The following is a 14,581-nucleotide window of genomic DNA, read 5'->3' as shown; positions in this document are numbered from 1 at the left end:
GCCTCAGGAGGTCGTTCTCCTCACAGGGAGGATATCAAGGTGTTGGTGTGCGATGTAGCTGCTCGTTGATCCGTCTCCCACCGCAGGCCCTCGAAGGAGCAACGTTTGGAGTCAGCGCGTGCGCTGATGTGCGAGACCCGAGCGGTTCATGTAGGTGATGTCCAAGCAAGCCCATGGCCCTGGGGAGCTGTACGGATAAGCAGATACACCAAATAAAAGAAATCCCGGTGTTCCTGGGCCGGGTTAATGGCAGTCTGCAAGTCCGGGTTCCTCGCAGGGCGTTTATTGAGGAGCTTTCCTCGCTTCTCAGCAAAGCCTCGTGCTTGGGATGAAAACACGTCCGCGTCCCGCAGCAGCGCGGCCCATCGCTGGGTGTCATTGGGCTGCTGGGGGCTCGGGGCCCTCAGGGACTTGTTTGTCTCATTATGGCAGTTGTGTGTCTGTGTTCGCGTTCCACGTGCATTGAGTCAGACAGACACAACCGAGCGGCCCTTTGTGTGGCCAGTCGTTGCTTGTACAGATCTGCGGTAGCACCTTTCCTCTCCCCTTGTCGTTGCTGTTGTCTGGGTGTGCTTATTATAGCCTTGGAGCTAAAGGAGAACTTGAAAATGACTTCTAAATGAAAGAACTTTCTACTGTATTTATCTGTCTCGAGGCAATAAATCTGTTTCAGCAGATTAAATACTGACTTCTTTATAAACCCCTGTTTTCTCAAACCTCTTATCAGCAGCACTTGGCAGTAATCACACCTAAGGAAACTTATAATTTTCCTCAAGGAGGTGACACTGACAGAATTAAAAATGAAGGAGCCCCCTGAAAAGCCAGTTCATTACAAATTAAGAGTGGTCCTAGCGAAGCGGCGGCTGGGGCGTGTCGAGCAGCGATACCGAGAGGAACCCGGCAGTTGAAGCTGTCAGAGCCCGAGCAGAGCTGGCCGGGAACAAATTAATCACATATTGTCAACGCAAAGTTGCATCAAATTAACACATCGAATTCCAGCATATTAATGTGAGAATGCTTTCACCTGATTATTACTGCAAACCAGTGCCACTCTCTGACTGCAAAGATATAATTAAATTGCTAAATAGAAAGTGCATATAATATCTCTGCGTGCATTTAGGATGCATGAGCTGAAAAGATCACATCCCACTAAGTGACAGTTCCTATTTGTAGGAAAACTTTACTTTTTTTTCCACTCTCTTATTTACTTGGGAGTATTAGAGTATGAAATTAGAAAAGTTGGTCGTGTTGTGTGTGCTCCGTACAGCCCAGGTGAAGCGCGGCTGTAGTTTCACCGCTTTGCCGTGATTCGCTTGGCTCTTCCCGCGCTGTGACGGGGAACGGAGAGGGACCCGGAGACCATCCCGGGTTGTGGCAGAGCGTGAACAAGCGGGTGCCGATACCCCCTGGAGATGCTGCTGGGGGATCTTACCGGGGCTGCTGGTCGGTTCGATTGAAATAAACTGCACTTAAAATCTCTTGAAGTCAGATCAGAATTTTAAAATAGTTTTTATAATGTGCTCGTTAATCTTTCGGCTGAATCATAGCGCATTTTATTCTGTCTAATTGATTTTTAGCAATTTACTAATGTCATCTTTCCTTTAATTACAGATCAAACAAATGAAAAACGTGTTCACAAGTTAAGGTTCTTGAAAGCCAAGAAACAGGGATCTGTTTCATTAGCAAATGTTTGTAACGTCTGCTGTTTGCAGGGTTGGATATATGTATTGAACATGTTTGTCGGGAGAGACATTCTGAGGGCGAGAAGTGCTTTTGGAGTTGTTCGGAGTTTTCCAGACTCTGCTTCACTGTCCCCTCTGCGCTTGGGAAATAACTGTAAAGCATTGCTGCTAATTAGAGGGTGAAGACTCTTCTCTAGGTCTGTTCACCAAAATATCGATAATCAAAGAATTCTGGTTCTGTAGTTAAACATTACATGTGAATGTAATTGTTTTATTCTTGTTTCCATTGTCAGTTTAGATTTTCTTACCTTTTTATGTATTTAAGATGTTATTAAATATTCCCCGCTCAGAATTCATAAAGGCGATATAATGGTCTCACTTGTTCCTGTAGGATTCCGCAGGGCGGGAGGCGCTGAGACATCTCTCACCGAGGAGCGGTTCGGGTTCTTCTGGGAGCTGGATTCTCATCTTTTGGAGAGCAAGTAGTTTGATTTAACAGAACCGCAGAAACTTTGACCATATTGCTGGGAGTGCAATTGTTTCAATTTAGTTTGGTTAGTTGCCAGTGAGGCACGTTCATTTAATATAACCAAGTCGAGTTCTATGTAGTTTTTGTTGGCGTAAGCAGCCCTGGCTACTTATCACAGCTTGTGTTCCCCCGCCGCGTGTTTCATCCCGTGCCGTCCTGGGCAGCGGGTGTGCGCCGCGTGAGCCGTGTGAGCTTCATGAGCTGTGTGCACCGTGCAAGCCACGTGCGCCGTGTGAGCTCCATGAGCCGCGTGCGCTGTGTGAGCTCCGTGTGTCCTGTGTGAGCTCCATGTGCGCCGTGTGAGCTCCATGTGCGCCGTGTGAGCTCCGTGTGTCCTGTGTGAGCTCCATGTGCGCCGTGTGAGCTCCCTGTGTACCGTGTGAGCTCCATGTGCACCGTGTGCGCTCCAAGCAGCGCGGATCTCGTCCCGGGGACGCGCAGCCTCTGGCTCGCGGGACGGCGCGGGGGCCGATGCTGAGGCGCCATGGGCTGGTGAAAGCCCTGGGCCAGCAGCCCGGCTGCTGCAGCAGCTGCCGTCTGGGGTGGATCTGAAACTGAGAGGGGGAAAAGCTGTTGTGATAGTGTCACCAAACACTGCAGAACATATTTCCATATAAAAACCTTCCCGGGTAGGAAAATCCAGTTAATAACAGTCTGGAGAAAATCCCGTAGCAAAACTTGAACATATTAACTATTAAGAGTTTAATTTGAGCGCTGGGGGAGATGATCTATCTGCATGGGCACCGTAAAAATGATGGGATTTCAGGCAGGTTTTACAGATGATTTTCTCTTTCTTTTTAAGAATAATTGAGTCATTTTAATGATAAGACTTGCATGGCTTCTTTGGACTGCATGGAATTAGTTGTAGCTTTGACTTTGAAGTGTTTTGACAGAAAACGTACCATTTAGCTCATAAATTTTTTTCTAGCATCTGCCTTTATTGTTTGTTCATTTTCTGCAAGGGACAACTTTGCTGCTTCAGGTCGAATTCCAGGTACAGCTCTGTTTTCTTTGTTACCGCGATCGTTTCCTTCTGCATGAGGGAGAATAATTACACAGAACATCTTTCCCAAGCAGCTGGAGTCGCATTCCAGCTGACGGCAGCACCTGCGCGGCCGGGGCCTCTGCCCGGGGCTGCGGTGCCAGCGGGGGCTGCGGTGCCGGCGTGCGGTGCCAGGGTTGCGGTACCAGGCTGCAGTGCCAGCCGGGCTGTGGTGCCAGGGTTGCGGTGCCGGCGTGCGGTGCCGGTGCCGGTGTGCTCGGCAGGCGTAGCCACCGCCTTGTCCCGCCACTGCCCTTCCGTGAGCTTCAGATGGCAACGATGCCAGTGAATGCAAAGTGTCTGGGTTAGACTAATTAGAGGGATGATTTGTGAAACGCTGGCTATTTATTTAATTAATCACCAGCACAAAGCTATAAAACCCATATTTTAAAAATCCCTGTTAGTTTGCCATGTGGTTAATAGATTGTGGCACATTAAAAAGTGACACGGTGATGTATTAAAAATGTTCCACCTAAGGTTGGCTGATGTCCTGGAGGAACTGGAGCTGTCTGCGTTGTGCAGCGCGAGCGTGGGATTAGAGCCTGATCTGTCGAAGGACTGAATATTTCTGAAAACATTTATCTCTTGTATAGCATCTGTTCATTAAAATACGTCTTGGCATATTTCTTAACGTGCAAGTAATGTTTACGGCGTAGGTTTAATTATAAGTTTTGTTGCATTTTGTTATTACAAAGAATAACTCTATTCCTCAGTATTAAATTGTGGTGTTTATTACTAAGTAAAATATAAATAATTCTTCTAAAGTAGGCTGTTCCTTCCCTTCACTCTGTGGAAACTAAGGGTGGTTTTGTGTAATGAGTGACTTCTGTTGCAGCTATAGCAAGTGTATTTGATAAATCTGGATGTGTGTTTTCACCCTCCAGCAGCAGTAGCAGAGGTGAACAGCTCTGGTTTCCCATGGCGGTGAGCTCAGTGCTGGGTTTCCCGTGGCGGTGAGCTCGGAGCCTGGTTTCCCGGTGAGCTCGGTGCCTGGTTTCCCATGGTGGTGAGCTCGGTGCCTGGTTTCCCATGGCGGTGAGCTCGGTGCCTGGTTTCCCATGGCGGTGAGCTCGGAGCCTGGTTCTCCGGTGAGCTCGGAGCCTGGTTCTCCGGTGAGCTCGGAGCCTGGTTCTCCGGTGAGCTCGGAGCCTGGTTCTCCGGTGAGCCCGGAGCCTGGTTCTCCGGTGAGCTCGGAGCGTGGTTTCCCATGGCGGTGAGCTCGGTGCCTGGTTTCCCATGGCGGTGAGCTCGGAGCCTGGTTCTCCGGTGAGCTCGGAGCCTGGTTCTCCGGTGAGCTCGGTGCCTGGTTTTCCGGGCAGTGCCGGAACATCTCTCCCAGTGCCGCGGGGGCTGAGCTGCTGGCCTGGGAAATGTGTGTGGGACCGGGGGATTAGAGATGGTCTGGGGCCCTTTGTCCTAAACCCGACACCTGCACCGACCTAACCCAGGCCTGGGCTGCCAAGGGCTCGGGGCTCCTCCCTCCCTTCCAAGGAAGATTTGTCAGAAAAAAGTACTGACAAGAAATCATATTCATACCGCTTTAAGTTAAACATGTTTTCATTGAGAAGGAGTTGTATGAATGAATGTGTTAATACGTGAACAAGGATTATGTGTCTCATTCTTTGCTCAGGACTTGGATAGTTTTGTTAGTTGTGGGGGTGGATGCCGGGAAGGAGCAGGCGGTGGTTGGGCCCATGGCTGCGGTTTGTCCGAGGGCAGCGGGGGTGCGTGCGGCTGCGGTTTGTCCGAGGGCAGCGGGGGTGCGTGTGGCTGCGGTTTGTCCGAGGGCAGCGGGGGTGCGTGTGGCTGCGGTTCTGTGTTGAAGGGCAGCGGGGGTGCGTGTGGCTGCGGTTTGTCCGAGGGCAGCGGGGGTGCGTGTGGCTGCGGTTTGTCCGAGGGCAGCGGGGGTGCGTGTGGCTGCGGTTCTGTGTCCGAGGGCAGCGGGGGTGCGTGTGGCTGCGGTTCTGTGTTGAAGGGCAGGGGGGGTGCGTGTGGCTGCGGTTCTGTGTTTGAGGGCAGCGGGGGTGCGTGTGGCTGCGGTTCTGTGTTGAAGGGCAGCGGGGGTGCGTGTGGCTGCGGTTCTGTGTTTGAGGGCAGCGGGGGTGCGTGTGGCTGCGGTTCTGTGTCCGAGGGCAGCGGGGGTGCGTGTGGCTGCGGTTCTGTGTCCGAGGGCAGCGGGGGTGCGTGTGCCTGCGGTTCTGTGTCCGAGGGCAGCGGGGGTGCGTGTGCCTGCGGTTCTGTGTTTGAGGGCAGCGGGGGTGCGTGTGCCTGCGGTTCTGTGTTGAAGGGCAGCGGGGGTGCGTGTGCCTGCGGTTCTGTGTTGAAGGGCAGCGGGGGTGCGTGTGGCTGCGGTTCTGTGTTCGAGGGCAGCGGGGGTGCGTGTGGCTGCGGTTCTGTGTTGAAGGGCAGCGGGGGTGCGTGTGGCTGCGGTTCTGTGTTTGAGGGCAGCGGGGGTGCGTGTGGCTGCGGTTCTGTGTTGAAGGGCAGCGGGGGTGCGTGTGGCTGCGGTTCTGTGTCCGAGGGCAGCGGGGGTGCGTGTGGCTGCGGTTCTGTGTCCGAGGGCAGCGGGGGTGCGTGTGGCTGCGGTTCTGTGTTGAAGGGCAGCGGGGGTGCGTGTGGCTGCGGTTCTGTGTTTGAGGGCAGCGGGGGTGCGTGTGGCTGCGGTTCTGTGTCCGAGGGCAGCGGGGGTGCGTGTGGCTGCGGTTCTGTGTTGAAGGGCAGCGGGGGTGCGTGTGGCTGCGGTTCTGTGTCCGAGGGCAGCGGGGGTGCGTGTGGCTGCGGTTCTGTGTCCGAGGGCAGCGGGGGTGCGTGTGGCTGCGGTTCTGTGTTTGAGGGCAGCGGGGGTGCGTGTGCCTGCGGTTCTGTGTTGAAGGGCAGCGGGGGTGCGTGTGCCTGCGGTTCTGTGTTGAAGGGCAGCGGGGGTGCGTGTGGCTGCGGTTCTGTGTTCGAGGGCAGCGGGGGTGCGTGTGGCTGCGGTTCTGTGTTGAAGGGCAGCGGGGGTGCGTGTGGCTGCGGTTCTGTGTTGAAGGGCAGTGGGGGTGCGTGTGGCTGCGGTTCTGTGTTGAAGGGCAGCGGGGGTGCGTGTCAGCCGCGCGGTGCTGGGAGCCAGGAGCCCGTCCAGCGCCGGAGCTTGTGCTTCTCAGCTGTGTGTTGTATAATTAACTGGTACATTAGGAGGGGGCTGGAATAAAACATGAGTATGTTAATGCAGCCTGGAGCTGATGTTGTAGCGATCATTGCGATGCAGATAACGCATTGCTCATAACTGCTGCTGCCGACTGGAGCCTTTGAAACATCTGGACCTTTAATTGAAAAATAGGGTGGTGCTGTACAAAGCAGACGTGCTAAGTGAAGTCAACAATTTAGAATAAAAAATAATAGTGTGGGTTTTACCTTGTAGTTAAATATTCATACTTTGCTATGCTTTGTGTAACAGGAAATTACTGAGTTAAATTTTTATGAATAGTGACAGTGTGAATAAGATAAATTAAGTATTTAGCAACGTTAATGGAATTCTGCACTGTGATGTGCTACCTCTGCAGCACCCGCTAGGACGGTACAGAGAGCGGCCCTGGGGCAGGAGCGCGGGGCGGCGCCGACACCGCGACTGGCCAGGGCGCCAAACGCCACCCGGAGCCGGCCCCGCGGGTCCTGTCCCTGCGACCCCGCCAGCGCGGCCGTGGAGGAGCTGGGAATAACGCGGCGCTCCTAGTGCTGCCGTGGTGGAACCCCGCCGGGTTACCCACCTGCTGGGATAACACCGGCCTGGCTTCACCGCAGCGGGTGCGGGCGTTGGAGAGCGCAGGGACAGAGCGGCTTTTCGTGTTGGCGCTAAGACTTTGCAGGATGGCTCTGAGTATTGATATCACATTGATATCGCACATCGTACCGATATCTCTGAGTGTTGGTGTCACGTGCGACTGAGCGGGTGTTTCCCCAGATCTGCTCTAGTGCCGTGCACAGCAAATGAGCACACTAGTTATTGATATTTAACCACCATGCTGTGTGAGATGCTGTTCTGCTCACCCCACCAAAATCTACTGGCTGCAGCTGCGCGTGTCCCTGCCGGTGGGGGGGGCTCGGGTGTGAGCCTGAGGAACGTGTCCGTTCCCCCAGGGCCGTGTGTCCGTCCCCAGGGCCGTGTGTCCGTCCCCAGGGCCGTGTGTCCGTCCCAGGGCCGTGTGTCCGTTCCCCCAGGGCCGTGTGTCCGTTCCCCAGGGCCGTGTGTCCGTCCCAGGGCCGTGTGTCCGCCCGGGCCGTGTGCCGGTGTGTGGTTGTGGTGCGCTGCCCCTGAGGGTTTCTGCCACGCGCTTACTGAAAGATTTTAAGGTATTTGATGATTTAGACTGAAAAATACAACGGGTTTATTTTGATAGCCCTGCTTTTTCTGCTCAGCCCCTCAAGAGCCGTTCTGCTTGTGAGTGAACGTGACTGTTTCGTTCTCACTTATTTTGGATGAAGAAATAATTGCACTAAATTTTTTTTTTTAAAGTCAAGAGCTTAGAAAATGATGCTTTTCAATGGTCGTCTTAGAACAATATAGTCCTTTGTATTGCCATAAACATCTGTGCTCTAATCTGGTAGAACTTTGGTTTGCGTTGTAAATGCTGAGTTAATATAGTTCAATTTCTTCCCCTTCATATATTTTCTATATGTTGTTTATATGCGTATGTCGGTGAGTTATGTTGAGGAGGTGACTGCTGGATCACGTAGCCCATTAAATTCCCTGTCACCTAAACCAAAAGCATTTCACTGAGTTTAAAAGTGAGGAGAAATTTACCATTTGGAGAAGGACAAGCGTTTCTTCCCGTTTCGTGTAACGTTTAGCATTGTTTGCTGGGAGGTGAGTCAATGACTTGAATTAATTATAATTACTGAAGAGACATATACTGATTGAGCAAATAAAGTAGTAAGCTCATTCGTGCCAAGGCCATCTAATTAAATGCTAACTTTGGATAAGCTGGATGTGCATGAAAGATTAAGAGGTTTTTATGACTCCCACTAAATAATGATTCAGTAAAATCTTTGCATTATATCATTAGAACATTTAATCTTAAAGTGATATAACATTTAGTCACAGAACTCTATTATACAGGAAGATGCAGTGAATTCTTGTTGAAGACGAATGGGTTCTCGTAGGTGATGTTTCCGGCGGTGTGTGAACGTTCGCAGCGGCGCTGGGCCCGGTGGGACGGACACGCGCGCCCGGGGCCGCTGGGACGGACGCATGGCCAGGGCCAGTGGGACGGACGCGCGCCCGGGGCCGCTGGGCGAGCTCAGACTGCAGGACAGCACTAGGTAGCCTTAAAAGAATCCATTAATTAAAATAGTAAGAAAATTCTCTATGATTTATCGTATGTTTTCTGTGTGTCCAGTTACTCCTCGCTTCTTTAAAGGACTGGTGGAATATAACATTTCTAACAATAAAAGCTTAATGGAATCAGATTTGTGATTTCCTAGAAAATTAACGAGATATTTTGTCAATTTTATTCCAGACTTCATTTATCAGAATATACAGTGTCCAGTGACAAGCTAAAAGAATTTTTTGACAAATTAACTATGCCACAGGTGACAGATCAGGAAAATGTTAATTTAACAGCCCCTTTATGCTTCCCAGATTTATTGGAGGCTATTAAGGAAACTCCAAATGGTAAGGCCCCTGGCCCTGAATAGATTTTCCATTGAATTTTATACAGGATCTATTAATAAAGTTTTCTGCTGCCTTTTTGAATACAGGTAACTGCTTTATCTCCTGGCTCTGCTCGGCGGGTACAGCTGGAACACGGTTGTTGGTTGGCAGAGAAGGGCGGTTGCGGTTCCGTGGTGTGTGTGAGCTGGTTCTGATCGGTTCCCTGGGCGCTGTGGAAAACCCACAAGCGTGACCTTAAAGCCCTTTGGTTCGGCCCACGGCTCCTGAGCGAGGACGAGGGAGCTGGTCGGAACAGGCGGAGGGGGTCCGAGGTCCGAGGTGCGGGGGTAGAGATGGCGAAGGGCAAACAGGAGCTGACTTTGAGAACAGCAGACACAAAGCCCCAGCCCCGCGCGGGGCGAGGAGCACGGACCAGCCCTGGGAAAGGTGACGTTTCCCTCCTGTTTGTGACGGTTGTGAGATCGGTCCCGAGGAGGCCTTCGGTGTGTAAATACGTGTTTGTTGGGTTATGAGCTTACCGGTCAGTACTTGTAGTAGCGGCTCATGGGATAATCTGGTCCTTTTGGTGACTGGTTACAGCTCTTGGCACGTGTGTCCTTCCCTGTTTTGCTGCTGCGTGTGTCGGTTGTAACCTTTGTAACCTTGGCTTCCAGTCCCACATCTGCTGGTCCATTTTCCTTGGGTTTTCTATTAGCAGGACGAAGCATCACTTATGATTCCGCCGTCCTTGGATTTAAATACGTGACCAACTTAGCATGCCGAGGTGGCCCATCAGTTTCCGTGATAGCTGCTGGTCCCGTTCGGGTGCAGACGGGGTTGGAGCACAGGCGTGGGCTGGCGCGGTGTCAGCAGCACAAGCGGTGCCCGCGGTTCCTGCGCCGGGACACGGGATCCGCACCGGGCCACGTGGTTCCCTGGTCCGGGCCCGTCAGCCGCGGTCGCTGTGGGGGGTTCCTCTGGGAGGGGGTCGTGCTGCGGGTGGATCCTGCGGGAGCATCCGAAGGCTCGTTCGGCTTATCCAGACCAGGTGATGGAACGTCCCGAGTTCCATCACAAATACAACATTTCCTTTTAAAACCCCTGGTTCCCTCTCGCCTTAAAAACATGGGAAGGGGAGGTGGCTGCACCACGAACATGCTTTCTTAAAAAGCAAATTCATTATATTTAGATGGATTTTAATAATACTTTTAGCTATGCTAGTATGAATAACTTTCATCTTTCAATTCCTATTATTTCTCTAATTCATAATCACACTGAAGGATCAAATGGTTTTTAACAATATGTTGAAATTAGCACATGGCATTTAACTCCCTGTTTTATGCTCTCATCACAGATTTATAGTATTGAATCCTTTTATTCTGTTACTTAGAATTCCGAGTGATTAATTCAAGTAATACTTTCTTCTCTCAGGGCACATATACGTGCAGAGATGGATGGGATGTGTAGTTGGGTCGGGTGCTGCTGGGAGGGCCGGGCTGCGCGGTGTCTGTGCGGAGCGGGCCGGTTCACCAGCGCAGAGATGGGTGGGATATACAGTTGGGTCGGGTGCTGCTGGGAGCGCCGGGCTGCGCGGTGTCTGTGCGGAGCGGGCCGGTTCACCAGCGCAGAGATGGGTGGGATATACAGTTGGGTCGGGTGCTGCTGGGAGCGCCGGGCTGCGCGGTGTCTGTGCGGAGCGGGCCGGTTCACCAGCGCGGTGCTGCTGCGGGGCGCTTGCCGCCTCTTCTCAGGCACACTTGGCCGTTCCCTATTTCCCCCGTCCCACCTTTTTGATGCTTCTTTTTTAATCCTGCAAGAACGTGTGATCTTGCAGTGAAGTTCAGACTTTTAAGGGAAACCTGTTAAATCATTGCCAAACATTTCATATTGTTTTTACAGGCACATTCAACAGTAGCCAAAGAATTGGAATTCAAACATTCAAGCTTCTTCCAGTTTTAAGTTGTAGTGGTGTATTTAATCTTTCTACTGAAAAGGGTTCCGTCCACACCGGATTCTGTATTAGCTCTGTCATACTTGTCTTACACATTCTAATGAAACGTGTTTTCTCTACAGGGTCATGTTGGTACAACGGCAACCAAAAAAATCGATGTCTACCTCCCGCTGCACGCGAGCCAGGACAAGCTGCAGCCCATGACGGTGGTGACCATCGCCAACGCCAAGGTGCACGACCTGATCGGGCTCATCTGCTGGCAGTACACGAGCGAGGGCCGGGAGCCCAAGCTGAAGTAATGCCCTTTCCTTACTACCTCCTCAGCTCTCGCTTTCTCTGCAGCCTTTTTGTGTCATGACATGGGTGTCCATGTCAGTGTTTTTATAGATAGAGAACCTCCACGTTTATCCGTGTTTGCTTTAGAGCAGTACATGTGCATCCATATCCATTTCTCCTTCAATTAAAGTACCGCGTACTGTATAACGAAAAGCACGTGAAACCATGGATCTGTAAATGAATCATAATTTGAAACCGCTCTGTGTAAAAACAGTCCAAACCTTCTCTCTTTTGGTGTCATGGTGACATTTTTTGTGTGAAGTCCCATCGTTTTTGGCGGTGCTGCTCGGTTTTGGTGCAGAACTGCAGGGTTTGCTCTTGCAGGGTCTCCGCGGGCATTTCAGAGCCGTTCTCTGCAAACACACGAGATGCCTCAGAGGTTCAACGCTTCCCTTTGCTTTGGCATTTTTTTACACTGGGGAAGAAATATAAAATGGTTTGCGGTTTCATTTGCTGTTACTAATTTCTGTTCGTTACATCCTAAGTTCAAAAATGTGTCCTTTGTGTGTGATTAGCTTATTTTTTAACAAGTCAGACAGCACTAGTGCCAGGTACCAAAGCTCAGAGAAAGGGGCAGAGCCTCCCGATTACAAGAAGTTTGTTTTCTTGTGTAGTTCTTCACTATTTCTCATGTCTCCATCTTCTTTTAGCCTTGCTGCCCGGCCTGTAGCGAGGGCTGATTTCACTGTAGATCAGTTCTCATCATTTCCAAAGAAGGAAAGAGCTCGTGTAGGTTGCACATTCTACATTTGCTATTTGTTCCTGATTTAGTCAGTTTAGAATAGAAAAAGAAACAATCGAGATCATTGTGACACTTCACTAAAATACATATAGAGAATGCTTCAAATCTCAGGTGCAGTGCGTGCAGAGTGACAGATATACCTACCAGGAACACAACAGGAGAATAACGAGGAGGTGTTAGACTTTGTAATTAAGAGAAACAACCCCTCTGTCTGTAGGAAAAGAATACATTACTGCCTAATTCTTTTTCCTCAAAGGAAATGTAAGAGTCTGAAATGAATAAGTACTAGTTGACAGCTTTGAGAAGGTTTTGTATTCAGTTAGGCTGCCTCTTTTTGTTATAATTGTATTCTGTTTGTCTCTATTCAGTGTCTTGATCTGAGGAACAGACTTAGCAACCCTGTTCTTGGCCTCTTAACATGAGTTTTGGTCGTGACCCGCTGGACGCTTCCCTCGCCAGGCCCTGCCAGACGTGCTCTCGTGGTTCCACCTGCAAAAAGTGAACAAAATCCCTTTCTAGCAATAAATTAATAGTGAGATGCAAAATTCAAATAAACGTACTGCTTGTAGAAGTCAGGCCTGCGGCTCAGCCCGGCAGTCGTGCTTTCCCCTTCTGTCCATAGTGAACTCGGGTTCTCAAGACTCTGCACGTTGCAGTTTGAAGCCTCAAGTCCAGGGCTTGGGTCTCACCCTGTGGGTTCGAGATGCTGAACAGTTTTACCCTGGGCCTGTGTTTTCTGTGTAGTGTTCAGGAACCCACTCCATGTTTGAAGACGTTTGTAACCCCTTGAATTTATGGCTTTCAGCCGCCATTGTGTATTTTCAGTATCACGGGTGGCAGATAAGTTGTTGTCAGCACCCCCATTTTTTGGGGTTGCTCTGTGACCCTGCTGGCTGCCTTCTGTTGCCTGCACGTCTACGCAGTCCTCCGGCTTTAATGAGAATGATGCAAATGCCTCCAGCACCGAATGCAGTGTTCACTGTATTCACGCGGGGCTGTAAGCTGCAGCGCCAGAGCTCTGCCCGAGCAAGGGGCTGGAGCGCGGCACTGGGGGCACGGCCGGAGGGGACACCCGGAGGGGCCGGCCAGAGGGGACACCTGGAGGGGACACCCGGAGGGCACGGCCGGAGGGGACACGCGGAGGGGACACCTGGAGGGGACACCCGGAGGGGCCGGGGCCGTCCGGCAGCGGGGACCGTGCGTGACGCCGAGCCGCGCGTGGCCGCGTGCAGAGCTGGGCCTCTGTGCGCCTAGCAACCCGAACAAAGCAGAGAAGGACCCCAAAGCCCTGCCAGGCATCTCCCGTTGTCATTCACAGCCTTGTTGTTGAGCTGCTTCCGCAAACCCCGGCCGGGGTGTCGGAGCCCCGGGCGACCACAGTCCCCTCCCCAGCGCCACTTTTCACCCGTTTCCCTAAAACTTAATTAAGCTCTTGGAAGAAGTTAAACATTAATTCTACAGCAATGTTCCAGTTTTTCATGACAGTCCAGAGACTCGTGGAACTTTCTTTAATAGTATTGCAGAATTTTCAAAATTCAGAGAGACAAACATTGCTGCATTACCTTTTTGTTAGCAAATTCACAGCCTACATTAATAGTAATGCATCATTATTACCTGTTTTATGTAATAAATGTCTTAGTTGTGACAAGGTGCATATAGATCCCACAGACTGAGCACTCTCAGTAAAGCACACTTGCAACCCAAGGTTTGTGAATTAATTGAGAAAATTGCAAATCAGGTAGTCAGCGAAATAATTCATTGTCACATCCAATCAATAAACTTTGTAAATCAACTCATTTAATTCAAAAAATGATCTATATAGATCAAGCAACCAATTAAACAATTAGCATACACTTTGCAATTAATTAATTTAAGCATCAATCATGCAATTAAAACTCCAAATTCAAACTATGGAGTTTGAGACACTGCCACGTGAACGCTGCAGCCCCACCGTGGCCGTGGCAAGTGCCTGAACGGGGCAAGGGCGCTTACTCTACTCAGTAGCTTACGCGTTAGCATTGGAAATAGATTTTAATATTAGGAAAATATTATTAAGGCTCTGTTTGCTCTCTACAGGTAGTTATTTCCCTAGGGGCTCTTGTTTGTGGGAAGGAAGGGGCCCAGACTCTGCTTTCGTGTTTTCTTCACGCTGTATCTGTTTAACGCTTCCTGTGTTATTTAGTCCTGCGTGTTAGTCTGTACCAATTTTCAGCTGGTTTTATTAGTGGTGATTTGACTGTTTAGCTATTTAGAAAAGGCAGATTTCTACTGGTCATTGGTCCTGTGTTGAACAGACTTTTACTTTGTCTGTGGTTTATTAGGCTGTTTGCCTGCCCAGGAGCCTCCTCGGCTTTTCAGGGAACTTTCAGTTGCTGGTTGTGTGAGAAAACAGGCACTGCTTGTTTGTCTTTAATTCGAAAACCTAATGGTCATACAAAGAAATAGATTTTCCTAAATGGAGCAATATTGCTTCCAGCTTTATGCAGTCATGAAACTTTCATAACTTGGGTGTATTTTATCGCCGTCAGTCTTTTCCTTGCAGTCCAGCTAACGATGGAGAGGACTCATGGCTTTACGCTGAGGTTTTGGGGTTTCTTCTGTTCCCATGTGTTTGTGGTAGCAAGATCCGTCGGGCCTTTGTTGTGACACATTTATACATTAGTACGTGCT

The 14,581-nt window shown here is 50.5% G+C and overlaps 1 protein-coding gene across 4 annotated transcripts in view; it reads left to right on the top strand.

The window, feature by feature from the left end:
* MAPKAP1 (MAPK associated protein 1) overlaps positions 1 to 14,581 on the top strand; it is a 149,300-nt gene that overhangs the window by 90,154 nt on the left and 44,565 nt on the right. For all 4 annotated transcript variants that reach the window (XM_082067753.1, XM_082067754.1, XM_082067752.1 and 1 more), the window contains exon 5: positions 10,956 to 11,128. In XM_082067753.1, the coding sequence (XP_081923879.1) occupies positions 10,956 to 11,128 (173 nt within the window). The remainder of the gene's footprint in view (positions 1 to 10,955; positions 11,129 to 14,581) is intronic.

Source organism: Streptopelia decaocto (genome assembly GCF_964273445.1).
Source record: "Streptopelia decaocto genome assembly, chromosome: 17".
Classification (NCBI taxonomy): Eukaryota; Metazoa; Chordata; class Aves; order Columbiformes; family Columbidae; genus Streptopelia; species Streptopelia decaocto.
Note: the sequence above shows the minus strand (reverse complement) of the source record. Positions and strands in the feature narration are given on the sequence as shown.